Genomic DNA, 23,080 nt, shown 5'->3' with positions numbered 1-23,080 from the left:
GTATGTTTTAAAAATAACAATAATCATAAAAGACTAACCAAATAACACGTGCTCATAAATAATCCTTATTGCTTAAGACAAAAGGTTTATTTGATGACAATTTATACATAAAAGAGTGACCAAGTAATGTTGATGAGATAATGTACGGAATTTTTCATGTTCTTTATAATATTCAGTGTGGAAAAAGGCTCATGATATGCTTCTGCTAGTTCTTAAGTCTGAATGATTTGCAAACCTTATCTGTCACATCGACCCATTTTTCTTTAATTGTAATTTTATTGCATTTGAGTAGAATGTCAACTACATTATAATATAATAATAATTATCATGATCATTACTTTGTCGTCCACTGTTGGGCATAGGCCTCTCCAATGGCACGCCACTGAGCTCGATCTTCAGCTCTCAATTTTAATCCACAACCATGCACATGTCGCCACTCAACCTACTTAGAAGGCTTCCTATGCTACGTTTGCCCTGGCCTTCACTCCAGAACACGTCTACTCCAATGGTTGTCGTTTCTGACCAGTCCACTGCCACTTCAGCTTACTAATCCTATGGCAAAAATTACACTTTCGCTATATATATTACACCAACACTGTAGATACTTTGCGATCCAAATAAAAATAGGAACGTCTTTTCGCCATACCGTGACGTCATAGAAACTTCAGTTGGATAAGCAAATTAAAAGCATATGAAAACGAACGATTTATATGAATATGAAAGCATGGTTGCTTTTATAAAAAAAATGTTCTTTCTATTCTGATTTGGATCACATAAATAATCTGTGTATATATCCTTTGTTATGATCGATCAATCATACCGCTTATATTTCATTTTACATTGTATATATTTGTTGATATGTTGGAGACATAGATTTTTTACATTACTTGTGTATTTTTGCTTTGATTTTTTTTTAAAGAAAATGACGTCAGAATATAAGAGGAATTGAGATAGTTTTTCATCAATACATATAATAATAAACGGTTCGTAACGTTTAACTTTTGTCGGATTGTGTTTGCTTGACAGCCTCAACGGGAGGCGATTACTGAGCTAACAAGAGTTGGAGTCCGCGATTGTAGTGTATCGTTATGTAAATACCTAACTAAGCTCCTTCATTTTCAGGCAATCGCAAGTAGAAGAACATGTATCTACGATTTCTTAAAATAAACATTATGAATGGAGTTACTGTGAAAGTGAAAAACCTCTCTTTTTCACTTTTTTTTAAAATAAACATATTTAAACTAAATTATTAATATTCAACTTGTTTTTTGTTGAATGGTTCAAAATAAAAAGACAGAAGTCTTTATATTGATAATAATAAGTAATATAATTATGCTCATATTATAAAACAAAAATAATGAGTGTTATATATCGTAATTAACGTTATATATCCAATGATATATAAGAAGAATATTAAAAATATATATGTAGTTGTATATAAGTAAAAAACTGTTAATCTTCATAAATGTCTATTAATTCCTTAATAAAGTAATTCTTTTTCCTGCTACTACGGATCTTACCTACTACATTGTGTACTAATAGATGGCGCTATTAAAATAATTATATATTTATAAAGCAACGTAGTAGTTTCTATCATTATTAGTTATAAAAAATGTGTTAATAATGTAAGTAAACAACAGACACTGTGCAATTATTCTCAAATATTAAAATTAATACGTTTTTTATGCTATGATATTTTTACGTTGACTAAAAAAAGAGTTGGATAAAGATTTCGCTAGGTAGGATTTAATTACATTAGTAAATAAAAAAAAACTTAATTATGGTAATTATGTTTTCTGAAAATTGTATGCAATAAATTTTATTAAAATGAGTATGAGTATTGAACAGCTGCGGCTTTTTTTAGTGTTGAATTGTTCTATAGAAAAGAGCAGCACACTTTTTCAAAAACAAACACGTGGATATTTGCTTCTGCAGCCTAAAGCATAATTCTATATAGTCTATCTATAGGCGTTTCGCGATCTTAAACTGAGTCGTTATTTTTTTTCCTCGATGTTGCAATAACTTGATGTTTCTATAACGTGAAGCTTACGCATTTCACGTTCAGTGAAAATATTAAATTTAAAGCGGGTAAAACTTAGGTAAGCGCAGGTAGTGCTTTGCTTCATCAACAGCCTTTCGTAGTCCACTGCTGAACATAAGGTGCGCCAAAGCTCCCGGTCCTCCGCCTTCCGCATCCAGTCGGTGCCCGCCACCTTCTTAAGGTCATAGCGCTTTGCTTATAAGTAGCTATATAGTAAAAGTTCTGGTATAAACTATACGTATATTGGTTTAATAGTTTTTTTCAGTATATGTATATTTTTTGATGGAGATGTTTTTATACCATCTACTTTGTTGTAGTTCGCTACTAGATTGCGCTTCAACTTTACCGGTAAATCTAAAAAAATAGTATGGTAGGTGCGGGTAATAAGGCCTAAATAACAAAAGTGGTATTTAAAATGATTCGCTCGAAGTCACCCTTGTAGGTAGTTAACACTCATAGATGTCGCTTTAAACTTGTTGCTACGTGTTTGCTTGCTCTCTGCCACCAATGTTACGTTATCCATCGTGAGGAGCATTTGCGCGACTCAAATAATAAGATTTCGCCCAAATCAATCGTAAGTAGTTTTTTAAATATTATTCTTATATTATAAATATTTATCCTTTAGTTTTCTTTTATTCTTGGTTTCTATGAACTTGATGTTTAAAAAAAGTTTCATGAGTCTAAAAATGATTTATTTAATCTTTATTTATACATGGTATCAGGCATCAGCGGGTATTAAGACCTACCGAATTTATTCGTACCTTTTCTGTTCAAACATTTGTCTGTTTTAACAGTTTATTTCATATGTTTTTTAAAATGCTAGAAATGTAAACAAGTAATTATAAATTTGACGAGCCGGTTGGCATGGTTGGTAGATACTTACCTTTCGCGCCGCAGGTCGTGGGTTCGACTCCTATCCAGGCAAACATTTGTGTGCATGAACATGTCTGTTTGCCCTGAGTCTGGTTGTAATTATCACTTATAATATAAGTATGTATTTACAAAAGAAAATTAGTATATGTAGTATATCAGTTGTCTGATTTCCATTGTACGAGCTCTGCTTAGCTTGGGATCAGATAACCTTGTGTGAAGAATGTCCCTATTATATTATAACTGCGTGCTAATTGGTTTATCATTTCTTTTAGTAACTACAATCGCGATGCCTCCCAAATGAGTATCGTGGTCTGAAAATGATTTAGCATTATGAGTGGTATTATGAGGAGTGCTTCGTCTAGTCATCGGCTAATACAGATGATTTTAAGGGCTCCGATGGCTGTTAACCAAATATTTTTTTCATTATTTTCAAGGCTTTAAGCATAATTAGTGTATTCTATTATTATTGATCTCATTCACCAAATGTACCAAGTATATTTTGATTATTTAAGTATGTTAAAATTTTAGGCCTTATTACCCTACCATAGTATAATAAGGCCTACTAACAAGGTTTTTTTAAAATGCTTAATTTTGTTTTTGTTTACAATAGGAAAAACAATATTTTACAGAAAAATCGGACCTTTTTGTGGAATACCACAAAAAGCTTTTTTAAAATATCACTTGTGTTTGTGTACTGTGAGAAATCGTAGCTGTTAGCTTAATAGCTAGCTTTATAAACCGCTTTGATACAACTTCATTGTAGAAGCCTATTAGATGTACAATTTATATTTATACTGCATTTTTATTATAAATTCTGCCAACATATTATTTATTATATTCCACAAACATAGTCATTTCCCAATGTTGCCTGTGTTTGTGGATTATGAGAACTCGTAGCTACTCCATTCCAACTGCGAAGATCAAATTCAACTAATGAAGATATTCAAATTAAGTAGAAATTTTGGTATTCTGTATATATGTACATTTTAGCACATCAAGTAGCTTATTAGTTTTCATATTCCACAAACATAGCCATTTTCAAATGTTGCCTGTGTTTGTGGATTATGAACACTCGTAGCTGTTTTATCAATCTGCAAAGATCAACTTCAACTGATGAAGACATTGAATTTAAGTAGAAATATTGATTTTCTGTAACTGTGTACATTTTAGCACATCAAGTAGCTTATTAGTTTTCATATTCCACAAACATAGTCATTTCCCAATGTTGCCTGTGTTTGTGGATTATGAGAATACGTAGCTGCTTTATTCAAATTGCGAAGATCAACTTCAACCGATGAAGACATTTAATTTAAGTAGAAATATTGGTTTTCTGTAAATGTATACATTTTAGCACATCAATAGCTTATTAGTTTTCATATTCCACAAACATAGTCATTTCCCAATGTTGCCTGTGTTTGTGGATTATGAACACTCGTAGCTGTTTTATCAATCTGCAAAGATCAACTTCAACTGATGAAGACATTGAATTTAAGTAGAAATATTGATTTTCTGTAACTGTGTACATTTTAGCACATCAAGTAGCTTATTAGTTTTCATATTCCACAAACATAGTCATTTCCCAATGTTGCCTGTGTTTGTGGATTATGAGAACTCGTAGCTGCTCCATTCTAACTGCGAAGATCAAATTCAACTAATGAAGATATTCAAATTAAGTAGAAATTTTGGTATTCTGTATATGTGTACATTTTAGCACATCAAGTAGCTTATTAGTTTTCATATTCCACAAACATAGCCATTTTCAAATGTTGCCTGTGTTTGTGGATTATGAGAACTCGTAGCTGCTCCATTCCAACTGCAAAGATCAACTTCAACTGATGAAGACATTCAATTTAAGTAGAAATATTGATTTTCTGTAGCTGTGTACATTTCAGCACATCAAATAGCTTATTAGTTTTCATATTCCACAAACATAGTCATTTCCCAATGTTGCCTGTGTTTGTGGATTATGAGAACTCGTAGCTACTCCATTTCAACTGATGATGATATTCAATATAAGTAGAAATATTGGTTTTCTGTATATGTGTACATTTTAGCACACCAAGTAGCTTATTAGTTTTCATATTCCACAAACATAGTCATTTCCCAATGTTGCCTGTGTTTGTGGATTATGAGAACTCGTAGCTACTTTATTAAACTGCGAAGATCAACTTCAACGATGAAGACACTTAACTTGGGTAGAAATTTGTTTTTCTGTATGTGTGTACATTTTAGCACATCAACAGCTTATTAGTTTTCATATTCCACAAACATAGTCATTTCCCAATGTTGCCTGTGTTTGTGGATTATGAGAACTCATAGCTACTCCATACGAACTGCGAAGATAAACTTCAACGATGAAGACACTTAATTTGGGTAGAAATATAGATTTTCTGTATGTGTGTACATTTAAGCACGTCAAGTAGCTTATTGGTTTTCATATTCCACAAACATAGTCATTTCCCAATGTTGCCTGTGTTTGTGGATTATGAGAATACGTAGCTGCTTTGTTCAAATTGCGAAGATCAACTTCAACCGATGGAGACATTTAATTAATGGAAAATATTGATTTTTTGTATCTGTGTACATTTTAGCACGTCAAGTAGCTTATTAGTTTTCATATTCCACAAACATAGTCATTTTCCAATGTTGCCTGTGTTTGTGGATTATGAGAATACGTAGCTGCTTTATTCAAATTGCGAAGATCAACTTCAACCGATGAAGACATTTAATTTAAGTAGAAATATTGGTTTTCTGTAAATGTATACATTTTAGCACATCAATAGCTTATTAGTTTTCATATTCCACAAACATAGTCATTTCCCAATGTTGCCTGTGTTTGTGGATTATGAGAACTCATAGCTGCTCCATACGAACTGCGAAGATAAACTTCAACGATGAAGACACTTAATTTGGGTAGAAATATAGATTTTCTGTATGTGTGTACATTTAAGCACGTCAAGTAGCTTATTGGTTTTCATATTCCACAAACATAGTCATTTCCCAATGTTGCCTGTGTTTGTGGATTATGAGAACTCGTAGCTGCTCCATAGGAACTGCGAAGATAAACTTCAACGATGAAGACACTTAATTTGGGTAGAAATATAGATTTTCTGTATGTGTGTACATTTAAGCACGTCAAGTAGCTTATTGGTTTTCATATTCCACAAACATAGTCATTTCCCAATGTTGCCTGTGTTTGTGGATTATGAGAACTCGTAGCTACTTTATTAAACTGCGAAGATCAACTTCAACGATGAAGACACTTAACTTGGGTAGAAATTTGTTTTTCTGTATGTGTGTACATTTTAGCACATCAACAGCTTATTAGTTTTCATATTCCACAAACATAGTCATTTCCCAATGTTGCCTGTGTTTGTGGATTATGAGAACTCGTAGCTACTTTATTAAACTGCGAAGATCAACTTCAACGATGAAGACACTTAACTTGGGTAGAAATTTGTTTTTCTGTATGTGTGTACATTTTAGCACATCAACAGCTTATTAGTTTTCATATTCCACAAACATAGTCATTTCCCAATGTTGCCTGTGTTTGTGGATTATGAGAACTCGTAGCTACTTTATTAAACTGCGAAGATCAACTTCAACGATGAAGACACTTAACTTGGGTAGAAATTTGTTTTTCTGTATGTGTGTACATTTTAGCATATCAACAGCTTATTAGTTTTCATATTCCACAAACATAGTCATTTCCCAATGTTGCCTGTGTTTGTGGATTATGAGAACTCGTAGCTACTTTATTAAACTGCGAAGATCAACTTCAACGATGAAGACACTTATCTTGGGTAGAAATTTGTTTTTCTGTATGTGTGTACATTTTAGCACATCAACAGCTTATTAGTTCTCATATTCCACAAACATAGTCATTTCCCAATGTTGCCTGTGTTTGTGGATTATGAGAACTCGTAGCTACTTTATTAAACTGCGAAGATCAACTTCAACGATGAAGACACTTAACTTGGGTAGAAATTTGTTTTTCTGTATGTGTGTACATTGTAGCATATCAAATAGCTTATTAGTTCTCATATTCCACAAACATAGTCATTTCCCAATGTTGCCTGTGTTTGTGGATTCTGAGACTTACACTATGTTTATATTTACATTGGATTTCTGTTTGTGTGTCGACCACGCTCCAACCGCATTTACCATAAGACATTGCCTTAGATCGAATCCGATATACTTGAATGTCTTTCCCTGTGCTTTAATTATTGTGAAAACAAATACTCAAGTATGAATATTTTCAAACCACCTACTTACAACTACCTGTTGAAATCAGAGTGTAAAACTATAAAAAGTACTTAAAAAAGTATGATATTTTATCGATATCTTTCATAAAAATTAATGCCTTGTTTATAAAAACGATATTGTGATTCAACCTTAAAAGATAGACATATGCTATCGTGGACTTTTTTTAGAACTTTTCGAGAGAAACAATTACGTTATACATGATTGTTGTATAATTCTAACCGTTTACGCAGCGCACGCAAAAAGTTCTTAAAAAGGAATACATTTTCCCCGCTTTTGCAACATTTTTCATTAATGCTCCGCATCATATGTCAATTCGAACCAGCAGTTCTTGAGATTAGTGCGTTCAACAAAACAACCCGTCAGCTTTATAATATTAGTATAGATAAATAAATTTATCAGTGAGAACAATTTTGTTTAATCTGAATATTTTGGAATAAAAAACATTCTGCATTTAGTCATTAACAGCATTAACAAAGACGTGGATGATGGAGACATACAGCATCGTAGATCGGAAGACTTAAATAAATTTTATTTCTACTCTAACCTAACAAAATATATTACAAATAAAAACAGACAGGTTTACCAGAGAGCGCCGTGCGTCTCCGACTAACGTTCGTTCGCTGCAAAGAATTCACTGCAATAAGGCGGCAATCGGCGCGCTTTACATATACGCGTGGGCGCGATTAATGGACAAGTGTCACGCATAAGCTATCAGCATAATACGTCATTATTAAGTAGTAATCAGTACTTTCTAAGTTGGCCAAATTAGTAAGAATGTTTGAGATGTTTTATCTTTTTTATCCTCAAAAGCTCCGAAACCAAAACAAACTCGTAATAAACTTAACTCAATAAGCGTTGTCGTCTGGTTTATATTGTTATACATTTATATTGTTTGTAAATTTTATACTTGATCAGTAAATAATATTATAATGTTATTTTACTGGTGGTAGGGCTTTGTGCAAGCTCGTCTGGGTAGGTACCACCCACTCATCAGATATTCTACCGCAAAACAGCAGTACTTGAAATTGTTGTGTTCCGGTTTGAAGTGTGAGTGAGGCAGTGTAATTACAGGCACAAGGGACAAAAAAATCTTAGTTCCCAAAGTTGGTGGCGCATTGGCCTATGTAAGCGATGGTTGACATTTTTTACAATGCCAATGTCTAAGGGCGTTGGAGACCACTTACTATTAGGTGGCCTATATGCTCGTCCTCGCCTTCCTATTCTATAAAAAAAAAAAAAAATAATACATAGTAAAATAATATTCTTTCTTTTAAGTTTTTTCTTCTCTCTATTTAACGACAACTCTCAATAACGCCATAAAATGAGCAATTTCCCCAGTGTCGTTATACAGTTTACTCTGTATTTAAAAAAAAACATACTGCACTGTTCATGTATTTTATTTAAATATTATTACTTATATTATTAGAATGACATTTTGGGACAGATTGCGAATTAATATAATTGAGGTATATCGACAAAATAATTTCCATTCCTTAATAATTAATTGTGAAAGTTCTACTATTTTAGCAAGAAACCATCCCTGTCTTGAGATCTATCCATTTCGCTTTTCTTTAGAAACAAAAACATAATTAAACTAAACTAGCAGCCGTAGCCAAGAACAAGACGGTATCGAGCGGGGCGATGTAAGTCGGTACGGTGGGTAAGGGTAAATGACCATATTGTAAGAGTATATAGGCACTACTAGGTAGAAAGTAGATATAATACTCGCATCCCATTAAAATGACTTTTTTTATCATTATGGTTGATTACCGTGTCATAAAGTAATAGAATATGTGTGTGCTTTAAATATGAAACGGTACAAATCAATGAGAATTACTCGTCGGATTGATTATTATTATCTGCAAATCCTAACTTCTAGACCATTTATAATCTCTGTGCCTATTATATACAAATAAACAAAAACTTTTCATTGGAATTTAGATTTTAAACGTCTAAAAGAACCATATCGTTTCATAAAACCTTAAAAAAGATTTCTAGAAGCTTGCTCTCGAAATAAATTATATTAATTTTAGGTATGTTGAAACTTTCGTAAGAGAATACATAAATCGTTTTTTCATGCTTCCGTCTATATTGTCTCGATAAGAGATAACGCACAGCAAAAAAAAAAATATCATTAACAATCTGTTAATTCAAAATGTCCACAAATTCAAAGTCGCTCAGCGTGCTATGGAGCGAGCTATGCTCGGAGTATCTTTGAAGGATAAGATCAGAAATGAGATTATCTGGAAAAGAACCGGAGTCACCGACATAGCTTGCAAAATTAGCAGGCTGAAGTGGCAGTGGGCTGGTCACGCATGTCGTAGGACCGATGGCCGTTGGAGCAGACGAGTCCTAGAGTAGAGACCGCGAATCGGCAAGCGCAGCGTAGGGCGCCCTCCAGCCAGGTGGACCGACGACCTTAAGAAGGTAGCGGGCACAAACTGGATGCGGAAGGCGGAGGACAGGGAGCTTTGGCGCACCTTGGGAGAGGCCTATGTTCAGCAGTGGACAACGATTGGCTGTTGATTGATTGAATCTGTTAATGTCCCACAGCTGGGCTAAGGCCTCCTCTCCCTTTTGAGGTTTGGAGCTTATTCCAAAACAAAAAAATGTACATGAATTGAAATTTAGAAGCAAAAGTCCTGTTAATGTATTTGCCTTTTTTTTTTTAAGGGAGGCCAGTTTCGTATTTCTTTAAAACTCGTAGAATTTCTTTGGATGATAATAAATCATTAAATACATCCTTGTCTGATCGACACGTTCAAGTACTATTTTTTGTTTGAAAAACAAAAACATTTTTTTAATTATAAGTGTGACGTTATATATCGGCATATCCATGCATACAATTTGAGAAAAAAATTTTTATCAGATTTTTTAGGGTTATAAACTGTTTTTCACGTGGTCGACGCTGCGATAAGTTTTCCTTGTCAAATTTGAATCTAAATTCTAATACTATGTCACAAAGATTGATTAGATACCTAATTATAGTTAGATAACCGTGATAAATTCTGTTCTGTTTGATATTTATATAAATTTATTTTAAAAACGTAAAATTAAAAAAAAACGAACCAACAGTAAAATAGTATTATAATGTTATGGTCTCACGGCTACGGAACTGTTGAGAGTAAAATTATATTATTTTTTGCTGGTTGGGCCCCTACCCTATACATGGACCTTGCATAAATCTGAGTAAGCCAATTGCCGACAAAATGTGTTACAGTATTGTATACAATGGAGGACGAGGGTTTGCTTGTATGTGCTTTGCTGTTACTGTTCTACATCCAACTTGATTTGATTCAGTCTTTATGAATATACAGGTGTATTATGAAAAAATTAGCATTCAAATTGGTTTTGTATCATTTAATCGCCCTAAAAATGTACAATACAGATGCTGACATTCCCAAACAGCATAACAAGTGCAAAGCGATGACAATACTCACACGCAAAGTGTAATTACTGGCTTAACAATTATCATCACCGGCTTCTGACATAATTATACTGAGAATATATATGCATAACATGATTTAGATAAGTCTACAATGTATCAGGAATAGGAATAATTAAGTGTTTACGTACAATATTTTATTTGCAGATTTTTTTTTATACTACATAATTAAATAAATTGCGTTTCCTGATGATGCACTGAAAGTGTAACACTTAACACATAAGTCCTCGCACCACTATGAGGGTGAGGTTTCACACATTCGATTCCATGGCCGTCCACTCCAGATAGTATACACAGAAACCTCATCTAGGATGGCAGTAGTAGTGTTCTTAAAAGTAAATAGCTTAGAAAGCAAACAGCAGCAAGAAGGCCATCATAAGACAGAAGAGACCCATGGCCTCAGAGAGGGCGAAACCCAAGATGGCGTATGAGAAAAGTTGCTGCTTGAGGGAGGGATTCCTGGCATAACCGATGATGAGGGATCCAAACACCGTTCCGATACCAGCACCTGAAAATTAAATAAAAAATTGATTAAGAACTGAACTTAATTATGTAATGCAAATGTAAATTTTTATGTACTGTTTAGATAATAATTAGAAGAAAATTGAAGAACTTTTATGCATTGGTAATAGTTTGAAATGCTGCAATTGAAATGAAGTCCGATTTAATTAACCACTTTAAATCAAACACTTATTATTTAGGTAATACAAAAAGAAAATATACTGAATTTAAGTAGGCTTCTTTTATTACCTTTTTTCTATATTTTTAAGATAAAATATATTGTAAAGCTACTACCCATTTAGAATGTTGATTTTAGCTAGAAAAACCAACAAGAAACTCGGTAGTTAATCTTTTTCATAAAAATATACATATAATAATCACCACCATCAATTTGTAGTACATAAGAAATTATCTTATAATGTGATTAGCTTCCTAATTATAAAGTTTTATGGTAAAAGGTTAGCAAAATGTACTTACCTCACGTGCCAACACTCACAGCATGCAATTGTTAGTTGAAAGGTACACACATCATGCATATTCTAGTTACAATGCCCAAATTCCACAATGATAATATACACTGTACAAAAATGTCTTAAAAAAATAGAAAATTAAAAAGCAAATAGCATCAGAAAGGCGATCATCAAACAAAAAAGGCCCATAGCTTCAGACAGCGCAAACCCAAGAATAGCATATGAGAAAATTTGTTGCTTGAGAGATGGATTGCGTGCATAGCCAATGATTAAACATCCAAACACCACACCAATGCCAATACCTGTTGGTGAGATAAAGAATAAGCCAACCAACTAACTTCATATAAAGTATGTTATCCTCATTATTAAGTTATACAAAATTTGCACTATATATACTTATTTTAACACCAAATCTAAGCAGCAGTAGAGCATTCATATACTTTTGGTTTGTATCTGAACCAATTAAATATGGAGGGCCTGAAAATCAATAACTCCTCCATCTTGTTATGCAACTTGGGCGGTTACATAAATTATTTTTAAGAAGTTTTTATTTACTTAATTATGCTTTTAATTTATCTTTTAGGGATACTATGATCAATTATATTATTATGTTATATTCCTGATTAAATGATATGATCCACATTCTTTAAATGAACATCGTGGGGTGGTATGCTACAAATACTTTACATTTGAAGGCAGGTTTTGGTAAATAAAGCGAAACAAGAAAAGGCACTAGAACTTGATGTTATGTCACTTACCAGAGCCGGCGACACCGACTGTCGCAGCACCAGCACCGATGAATTTGGCAGCAGAGTCAATGTCCTTTGTGACCGAGGTAGTCTGGAAGGAACGGATTGCTGACAGCTGGGCTGGGGCAGCTGGGACAATCTGTGTCTGGGTGGGCACAGCCGCCAGCGGCCTTACAATAGCTGTGTTGCTGAAGATCTGTAAAATACAAAGCATTAAACATGGATTTTGCTACTCAAGTTTTGTATCTGTCAATTTCTATGTCAATTATAATCAAGTCATATGACATTCATAAAATGGTAAAAAAAGGCAATTGTTAATAAGTCTAACCAAAATATTAAGATTAATTATTATCAGGACTCAAAATATATTAATTGAAAATCTTTAATCACTTGCCTCATAACTTATCATTGATGTGTTGTTATATAATACACAAATTTGATATTCGAAATCAATGGTTTATTTTAACATTTAATAAACCACAAGCCGAAAGATTGATAGCCTTTAAGTATTTTTATTTAATATATAAAAATAAGGGAGTTACAAAACTTTAATATTTTCAATGTACAGTAATAGGATGTATACAAATTTATAATCTCGTTTATTCGTACGATTAATATTCGATATTGTTTAATCAAAATTGATATTAATGATAGTTAGTACTTACAGCAGACCTGGCTGCAGGGGCGATCAATCTAGCAGCAGACAGCATTTTTGTGTTATTGAGGGTGCGGCGATCGAGAACTGAAATAAATATGGTTCTAGTGAACAATAAGCTGCTTTACTTGAAACGATATGAAGTAAATTGACTTCAGGAGACTTGACAGTTTGACCGCAGAGCGTTACGTAATTTACTGGGACTACGTAACATAGTCGGTGATAGGAGTTTAATGAATATCTAGGATTTTACGTAATTGACAATTTTGATAACACTATAAACAGACGGTCGCGGCAAGAACGGGTATATTATCATATATAATGATAGACGGGAGTCGGCGGAAAATGGCTGAATCGGCGATATCTATCGTTTCGAATTAAATGACTATCTTCAATGATAACTTACAAAATCACTGTAAAATAATTGCACCGACACACACTGTGCGCTTTTCTTAAATGATATGAGCACTTTTTATTCGACAATCGTCAAAGATTTAAACACTTTTCCACGATTAGTTTGTTCACAATTTCTGTGACACTTACCAAAGAACACCGAGAAGGAGGAGACCGGCCTTTGGAATGTTCAATTTCTGAGTGGTCAAGAGAAACAGAGTATAAATTCTGAGTCGGTATTGGCTGATTTGCGCAGTGCGCGCAACTTCCTTTCGGCGCAGCCAACTATCGATCGGACTGCGCAAATGACATAGACTTTAAATACTAACTACTTGAAATATTATGTAAGTATTGGTAAGGCTATTTTATTAAGTGTGTAAATAATCGTTTTTATTTTTAAATCGGCTTGAAAACAGTTTTCAATTGGATTATGTTTCTAATTAAAAATTATATCTAAGTACATATTTTTATAAGAATATAGTTCTACATTTGACTAGTCCATTATCCTACATTCGACATGGCCGTCTTCATGATAAACATCTGTAAATTTAATGGCTGCGGCATAACATTTCCACGACTAGCGGATTTAATTGAACACATCGAAGACGTTCATATCGGTGAGTACCAAACATTTTTTATAATATTCAGTTAAAAACATTATTTCGTTGTTGCAAAAATTGCGATAATTCAGCCATAATACGTCTTATCAATATATCAAAGTTGCCAACATTGAATTGAATTTAAGCACGTAATACAAATTAAATGCGGGAATAGTTATTTTAATGTATCAATTTCTATAAATAATCCTGAAATGTTTTACATCTAACATGCATAGATTTTTCGGCTTATTTATAATTGTAAACATTGAACAGCTGATTAAAGTCGGAAGAGGCAACTTAGAAAAATTAAAAATATATAAAATATTTAAATCGATATTTTGCTTTCGGAATTTTTCAGATTACGATCCAGCAGTCGTTGAGCAAAAAGAAGCTTCGCAGCCAGCATGTATTCCGCTAAGTTATGTTTTAAAATTTTTCACTGAAGCCTCGAGGCGGGAAATTCAAAATATGCCAGCAGCGGCCGACGTGCGCCGGCGCTTGCTTTCTGCGCCCAAAACGCCCTCGGTCCGAAGCAGTACACCTACAGGTTATTGCTATTAGATCTTAACATTGATGTACGTTGTTTATATACTGCTATGTGTATTAAAACGATTATTTAATATTTAAGTCTTCATTGCACCATTTAATTGAGGATTGCGCAATGTGTTTTAGTAAGAGAAAGATTTATCTGAACTGTACCGTATTGTGAAATGCGTGAATTTTAATTCCTTATTATATTATTATTTATCTTTACCGATCTTAGCTCATTTATCGATGTCGTATAAAGCTATTATACTAATAAAAAAGAAAAAAAATATTTACTTTTTAATATATTTTTTTATGAATAATTTACAGGGAGCGAGATGGATGAAGACGATCTTATGAGCCCTTCAGAAGACAGTAACGACTCTTGGACAACAGTCGAAGAATACAGCTCTGAGTTTATTCTGCGGTATGGGGTGAAGTAAGTTAATTTGTTTTATAATTGAATATTTGGCGAATTATTTAAAACAATATGTATGTATATTCTAAGAAGGTTTTATGTAGACACAGCTAACTTATTTTGTTTAATCTATTTGATATTCCTACCTATACAGTGATTTTAATGATTGGTGTTCCGTTTTATATTCAATTAGTCAAACACTGATTTCTCTTCATCGTAACTGATTTGACATTTGAAAAAATTGTTTAACCGAACAACATGTCTAGGTAAAACCATTATTGTTAAGTACCACATATATATCCTACCGCCGAATAGAAATAGTATTGTCGTGTACCGGTTTGAAAGGTGAGTGAGCTAGGTGCAAAGGCGAAAGGATTGTTTAGTACAGTACCAATTGGTCTAAGGGCGGTAGTACACTTACACCCATAGACCAATTGATAAAAAAATATTTATTTACGTATGTACAAGTTACACGTGTAAATATTCTTCTATCACCGCTTAATACCGGAACACTAGTGTTAATATTTCTAGTTGCTTAATCGATTTAGTTTCGATTTACCGCAGCTTCGTAAAGCGTTTTGAAAACATTAATATGTTTGCTAAAGCAATCTTATATATATGAAATGCAAGCACTTTGATGTCGTTATTTTACAAGATTAAATCCAACGTAAAGGTTATTAGCGGTTCGGAATGTTCTAACGAGTAGAACCGGTAAGAAACTTAGTAGTTACTCTCTTTCTAAAAATAAATTACGTATGAATGTTTACCTTCTCCTCAAAGAGAGAGGAGGATTTACTGGTGGTAGTGCTTTGTGCAAGCTCGTCTAGGTAGGTACCACCCACTCATCAGATATTCTACCGCAAAACAGCTGTACTTGGTATTGTTGTGTTCCGGTTTGAAGGGTGAGTGAGTCAGTGTAATTACAGGCACAAGGGACATAACATCTTAGTTCCCAAGGTTGGTGGCGCATTATTGATGTAAGCGATGGTTAACATTTCTTACAATGCCAATGTCTATGGGCGTTGGTGACCACTTACCATCAGGTGGCCCATATGCTCGTCCGCCTCCCTATTCTATAAAAAAAAGCCCAGTAGTGGAACATTCACATGCTGTTACTTTGACTTATTTACTCTATATATGTTTAGAAAATCTATATATCATGAAATAAGCTCCAAACCTTCTCCTCAAAAGAGGAGGCCTTAGCCTAGCAGTGGGACATCAACAGGCTGTTACTGTACTGTACTGTAAATCTATATTGAATTATACACACAAATTTTTTCGTTTGGAAATAACAGTAGAAAATAAATGTTCGAAACATGAAAACTCACGTTTTCCTAAAATTTTACCACTAAGCGCCGTAATTGTTATATAAATAACTGAAGTAAAAATCACAAATACCTTTAATTAATTAAATTGTTTTTAAATAAATAGAGAGAAAATGGCCGGTAATAAAAACGGACGTAGGTACATTGCGTAATGCGAACGTTAAATAATGACCTAATGTATAATATTTGTTGCAAGTTCCTCCATGATATAGTTAGTTTTTTGTTACCAAAAATTATTTAAAATAAAATACTTAGTAATATCTATGTGCATATGTAGTTAAAGATTATTTATTTAGGATTACCAACATGATATACAATAATAATTAAAATGAACACTACAAATTAGGTAAAAAAAATCCGTACTTATCGGTAACCACGACATCTGATAGATAATAATAATAATATCCTGGGACATAATTAACACACGGCCATCTGATCCCAAACTATGCAGAGCTCGTACTATGGAAACCAGACAACTGATATACTACATATACTACTTTTCTTTTGTAAATACATACTTATATAGATAATTACATCCAGACACAGGACAAACAGGCATGTTCATGCACACAAATGTCTGTCCTGGGTGGGAATCGAACCCATAACCTTCGACGTGAAAGGCAAGTATCTACCAACCACGCCAACCGATTCGTCTTATATCTCGAGGGATACACTAAACATCTTTAATAATAATTAAATAAAATTCAATTTAAAACTTAACTTAATAAAACACTGTTTGTGGTTTACAATGACATTTAAGGAAATATAATATGTCACTTACATATAAGTACTATAAATCTACTAGATATAATAATTTTCGGCAACGCGCCTGCATGTCCTCGGGTGTTGCAGGTGTCCATGAGCGGTGGTAGTTACCTTCCATCACGTGAGCCTCCTGGAAGTTTGCTCTCACATACATGAAAAAAATATATATAAACAAATTTAAAAAAGAGTTCAGTTCTTATTATGATTTCTTAGTATACTTTATAATTTACAAGTAAGTAATTAAATAAAAGCTCGTGTCATGAAATGGAACCGAATAATCAACACATAGGCTATATATAGATATACATATATACGTATAAGGCTAGGCTAGATATATATATATATATATATGTTTTTGGTATTTGACAAACGCGACCAGCGTAAAACGCACAATTACATATGTACCAAACCACTAAGACAAATAAATATGTTTTTAAATAAGTTATATTCATTAACGAGCTCTGGAGCGTTATATCCTATTCTATTTTTTATTTACTAAACTGACAAGTAAGTAAGTAACAGCCGGTAAATGTCCCACTGCTGGGCTAAGGCCTCCTCTCCCTTTTAGAGGAGAAGGTTTGGAGCTTATTCCACCACGCTGCTCCAATGCGGGTTGGTGGAATACACATGTGGCAGAATTTCGATGAAATTAGACACATTCAGGTTTCCTCACGATGTTTTCCTTCACCGAAAAACACGAGATAAATTGTAAACAGAAATTAAGCACATGAAAGTTCAGAGGTGGCTTGCCTGGGTTCATCGGTTAAGATTCACGCGTTCTTACCACTGGGCCATCTCGACTTTGACAAACTGACAAGTGTATGTTAGATATTCTATCTGCATTTCAGAATGAACGCAAACGCATCATCAGGAGCCCTAGGTCCCGCAGCACAGGAGAAGCCCTTCGCGTGCCCAGTTCCAGGTTGCAAGAAAAGATATAAAAACGTAAACGGCATTAAATATCACTCAAAGAATGGACACAAAAAGGATGGCAAGTGAGTATATATATACTTTGGCAATGTCTGTTGGCGTTGAATAATTAGTTGATTAATTTACACCTCGACAAATTACCGCAAATCAAAATTATCAGGATGTTTGTCGGCCTAAGGGATATGTTTTTGTGCTGCTTTAATTATTTTAAACTGTTATAAAAACCTATTCAAGTGTTTATGGTGCTAGGCCTCGGATAAATGATCGCTCTGGAGTTATATCAGGATTTATTCTGAGATTTGCTAAAACGAAAGGAACATTCATTGAAATACAAATTTTATAAACCAATGTATTATAGGTACATTGAAAAAACCACACCAGGTTTGACCTCAGTCTATTAATAACTTAAATACACATACTTAATTATAAATAAGAAATCCAATAAAGTTAAAATGAAATACATTGAAAATAAAATATATAATATACTTATAGCTTGGCTAGGTAACTTTTCTACATGTTTGTGTCGTTGTGTCGTCTGGTCGCTCGGCCAGAGACAAAGGAGTGACGTGCAAGTTTGGAATTTATTGTTTAAAGTTGTGTTTCACTTATTGTGAAAGTCGAGATGGCCCAGTGGTAAGAACGCGTGAATCTTAACCGATGATCGTGGTTTCAAACCCGGGCGAGCACCACTGAATTTTCATGTGCTTATTAATTTGTGATTATAATTCATCTCGTGCTTTACGGTGAAGGAAAACATCGTGAGGAAACCTACATGTGTCGAATTTCACTGAAATTCTGCCACATGTGTATTCCATCAACCCGCATTGGAGAAGCGTGGTGGAATAAGCTCCGAACCTTCTCCTCAAAAAGGGATAGGAGCTCAGAAGTGGGACATTCACAGGCTGTTACTGTATTGCAAGAAATCCCAACCTGGTAGCTACTGTCATTTACATGTACACATTGAGAAAAAAGCGATTACAAATATATATATATTACTTGCGCACGTTTAGACAGTTACAGCCAGCGCGCACACACACACACACATACGTATATGCATACATCCTTATATAAAACGGAATCGAATTCTGTGAATGTCAAAACTGTATTTTTTGATTTGAGACTTGGCCAAAACTCGTCCTAATAATAATTTTCACTTGTGAAACATAAAATAATTAAAAAAAAATTCACATAGAAAATATCCAGTTGCGCCAACTCCAGCTGCATTTAGGCAAAAGTTAATGGCTGGACCTAAAAAGCGTCTCACTGCCCAGGAATATTTTTGGAAGAAATGGGTATCTTATAAACTTTCTTCCGTATTATTAATATATATTTTATCTATATATATACTATTATATTTTATCTTTAAATTGAATAGTTACAATAAAATATATTTACTGTTTTTTTTTTTTTAGAAATAATGATTTTATAATTTTATTATTTACTGTTTGAATGTATGTAGTATTTTTTTCCTATCGGTTCGTAGTGTTCTCATGATTCAGATGAATCAAATTTATAATAATTTTGAATTATAAAACACATAGATAGATATTTTACTACTAAATGAGTTACAGAGTATTTTTATTATAATTAAATGTTCCTATTTTAATTTGGTTTAGTTATTGACTGATAAACCGATGGACACCGACTTCCCGAAATATGTCGAATTTCTCAATGTAATCGGAACATTTAATAATAACAATGTGTATATATACATATATTCATATATAATTAAATGTTTCGTTATGTTATTGCATATACTAACTTATTTATATTTTGTAATTTCAGGGTAAAAAAGGCTTACAAGTGCCAATGCGGCAAAAGCTACAAAACAGCGCAAGGGCTTAAAAGTCACTCGATATCACAACACATTGTATCAGCTCCGAGCGAGGCTCGTGCCAACGCGCCCAAAATGCCGAACCTCGTAGTGACCGCCTCGCCCGGCTCCCGGCCCCCTCCCACCCAATCCCTGGACAACATAGATGCAACGAAACTTGTCCGCATCTACGACACCATCAAAACCAAAGATCTCTCCTCCTTCACTATCCCCAAACATAACCTGACTCACCTGAACATCATTGCGGCGAACCAAGGCCAAGGCTTACGACATTCAGTCTTGCTGACTCCGAACTCGTCACCCGTCACAAATCTCGATAAAATCAAGTACGACAGATCGCCCAAGGTGACTGTGACACAGGAAACGTATGAAGTTTCTGGTTTATCTATGCCGAGCGATCGTAGAGGCTGAGTAGAGTGTGCATTAGTTTAAATCACGCAGTTCCTATATGAAAAATGAAAAAAAAAATTCTCATTTTTTTTAAGTTGTTTATTGAAGGTGGTGATATAACCTTGAAAGTTATTTTAATTATTTATTATGTTCACATTATTTTAAATAAGTCTAGTCAAATTACTTTGAATTTGGGATTTGTTGCTTTACTATAATTACCCGATCGGATATTAAATAAAAATAATGACGTTATTAATTCGTTTTTAAAACAAATGATATATTCTATCATGTAATAAAACATAGACAATATTGATATTTTTAGTTTGCGTTGAATTTTATTTTTCTATATATAATTTAAAGCATTTTGACTAGACATGCATGTATTTCGATATTTGTACATAATATGATATTATTATAATTTAAAAGCACCTTCATTTTGTTCGCTCATTTATTTATCGAAGTAAAGTGTTTATTTTATTGTTACGTATAGTTAACAGATTAGTTTGCTGTGATTGAAATATTTATGTAATAATTTTTTACCAAAGTGACTTAAATCGCTAGTTCAGCGTAGATCCAAAGGATTATAAAGAGCATACGGACTGAGTAATATGAAATCTGGTCCAGTAGTCAAAGAGTGCTATATTTGAATTATTGTTATAAATGCAAAGTGCAAACAATTATAATTTTTTTTTTAATATGATAAATAATTTCTCACTAAATTATCTCAAAAGTAATTAAGTTATTGTAACTGGATCAAATTTTTTTATAACTACGTCCGTATTTAGTTATTAGATATTTTCGTGCAATATACCCCTTTTTAATTTCGATTTTTTTTTAATGAATATTTCAAAGGATTTTCATATCTGTTACAACAGGGTAATATATGTTTGAGTAGTAAAATCCTTTGAGCTTGATATCCCTTGACATTGGAAGTTTATTTAATAAAAAACATCACAATCGCAACTTCTCGTGCCATCCTCATATGTTTACGCTCCATGTACTTAATGTCTGTTTCACGCTTACTAAATTCGTGTTATACATTAGAATTTTGTATATAAGTTATAAAAATAACAAAAAACAAGCGTTCGCTGTTAAGAGTATCCATCTAGGATAATAAATTATACTCGTAAATGTGATAATATTTTAGAAAAAAAAACAAAAAAAAAATGCTTTTAAGCGTATACCGTATTAATGGTAATATAGATGTAAGGCCTGATATTGTTTGTCCTGTCGCAGGATATAAGATGCTTAAGTATGTAAATATTAAAATGTATGACCCATGAGTTTTGTCTGAAAATTTCGTATGTATTGCGTTATTTAAAGGACAATATTTACAATTTGTTTTTTTTTTTCTGTTTGTATAAAAAGCAGATCTTGTGGTTGTATATACTAAAATATTCACATTTTGGATATGACAGTAACTATTGATGAAATGGTGAACTGAGAAATTGTGGGTTGCTCCAATTATAAATAGTCTTAGATGCAATGATAATATTGTTGTCACGAAGAGATTCAAACGCCATCTAATCCTAGTCTAAAAGACACAATAACATGGTTACGAATGCTCTTTCGGAGGCAGCCTTTTTTATTCAATTTCTATAGATATTAATGGTGATTCTAACTTGTTCGGTTATTTTTTCGTCAACAGTTTTTTTTTTTTTTTTTGCAAAGAATGAAGATTCTTATTCAACCTTCTTCAATCAAATATTTGAATTTCGTGATGTTTTCATTTCATGACCATTATTCATTATATTATATACTTACTACGGCGTATATATAGTATGTGTTAGATACTCATAAATGTTAAAACGAATCTTGTTATAATTAGGTTAAAATTTTCTCGTGTTTTGTATGTATGTCTTGTTGATCAGTTTTCGAAGTGAAGCTTATTTGAGCACTATGAGCATGAGATTAAAATTTCAAGGTCTTATGTTTCTGACGCCAACAGGTTTCCACTTCTGTCACGTGTACCTACTAAGTGTGCGTTAATTATTCGTTTGCATGTCCAGAAGCAAATTCCATAATTCGTGGAAACCGATAGTGTTCGAAAATAAAAAAAAAAAATATTTTTCCTGAAAATTTTTTTGTAGAGGTGCTAACAAACAAGGGAATTGGAAATGTTACGAATGTTCGTATTTATTATATGGGAAAATGTATAAGGTGCTTAACGGGTACAAGTGTGATATTCGGAGCGAAGGATGCTGCTGCTGTGTGAATGATGGAGATGTGGTGTCCCATTTTTGTGATCGAAGATGGCCGTCACAGATTATACGAGTCACAATAATTGAGGATTAATTTAACTCTTTGCTAGGAAAAGAGATTATATTGAATTTACATGAAAACTTATGCGTTAAATTGTTTGTGAATCTAAAGAATTTTAGAAAGTTGCTAATACAGAAATAGCTCACTATTTTAGCTGATATGCACCCATCAAAGCGATCGTGAGGCCCGGTGCTTGTCTCGGAAAGGAGACAGTCACCGCTTAGTAAGTTAACTTTGTTTTTCTAAAGTATTTTGAAGGCCATTGCTCAGTCGCCGCTTCGTCTATGATTGTAACCTATCGAATGTCATTGGCAGTTATAGAATTATAAAACAACATCGAAAATAATTAAATAGAAACTTAACAAACATTTATACGATAAAGAATGCCCACGATGAAACGGATTTATTTTATGTCTTCTTAAATCTTTGATATGATTAGTTGAATTTATAAATGTCCTAAGTTTTTAAGATCCATTGTAGTTCTTGTGAAGGACATTTGATTTCTTAAGGAATCGTCGCAATGTATGTACATTTATTGTGTGTTTGTCCGTCCTCGATATTTTGTCCTGCGTACTTTGTGTCCTTCAAATTGAAATTTACATCAACATTAATGTTTTAAACATTTTGCATGTGTAATTT

At 33.2% G+C, this 23,080-nt stretch overlaps 2 protein-coding genes across 4 annotated transcripts; one reads left to right on the top strand and one right to left on the bottom strand.

Moving 5' to 3' along the window:
- Positions 1-10,525: 10,525 nt before the first annotated feature.
- On the bottom strand, positions 10,526-13,701 carry LOC126772745 (ATP synthase lipid-binding protein, mitochondrial). 2 transcript variants are annotated; one of them, XM_050493279.1, is made up of 4 exons: positions 13,544-13,701; positions 13,011-13,087; positions 12,355-12,541; positions 10,526-11,133 (listed from the first exon to the last, which is right to left on the bottom strand). In XM_050493279.1, the coding sequence occupies exons 2-4, from the start codon at positions 13,053-13,055 to the stop codon at positions 10,970-10,972; spliced, it is 396 nt and encodes a 131-aa protein (XP_050349236.1). In that variant the 5' UTR covers positions 13,056-13,087; positions 13,544-13,701; the 3' UTR covers positions 10,526-10,969. The 2 variants fall into 2 exon arrangements, with proteins under 2 accessions (XP_050349236.1, XP_050349237.1); XM_050493280.1 differs by having other exon boundaries at positions 13,407-13,582.
- LOC126772708 (juxtaposed with another zinc finger protein 1) lies at positions 13,628-20,470 on the top strand. 2 transcript variants are annotated; one of them, XM_050493226.1, is made up of 6 exons: positions 13,628-13,737; positions 13,868-14,010; positions 14,351-14,539; positions 14,848-14,956; positions 17,874-18,020; positions 19,741-20,470. In XM_050493226.1, the coding sequence occupies exons 2-6, from the start codon at positions 13,911-13,913 to the stop codon at positions 20,198-20,200; spliced, it is 1,005 nt and encodes a 334-aa protein (XP_050349183.1). In that variant the 5' UTR covers positions 13,628-13,737; positions 13,868-13,910; the 3' UTR covers positions 20,201-20,470. The 2 variants fall into 2 exon arrangements, with proteins under 2 accessions (XP_050349183.1, XP_050349184.1); XM_050493227.1 differs by lacking the exon at positions 13,628-13,737 and having other exon boundaries at positions 13,849-14,010.
- Positions 20,471-23,080: the final 2,610 nt, after the last annotated feature.

This window comes from Nymphalis io, chromosome 13 (assembly GCF_905147045.1).
Source record: "Nymphalis io chromosome 13, ilAglIoxx1.1, whole genome shotgun sequence".
Taxonomy (NCBI): domain Eukaryota; kingdom Metazoa; phylum Arthropoda; class Insecta; order Lepidoptera; family Nymphalidae; genus Nymphalis; species Nymphalis io.
This window is presented reverse-complemented; position numbering and strand designations above follow the sequence as displayed.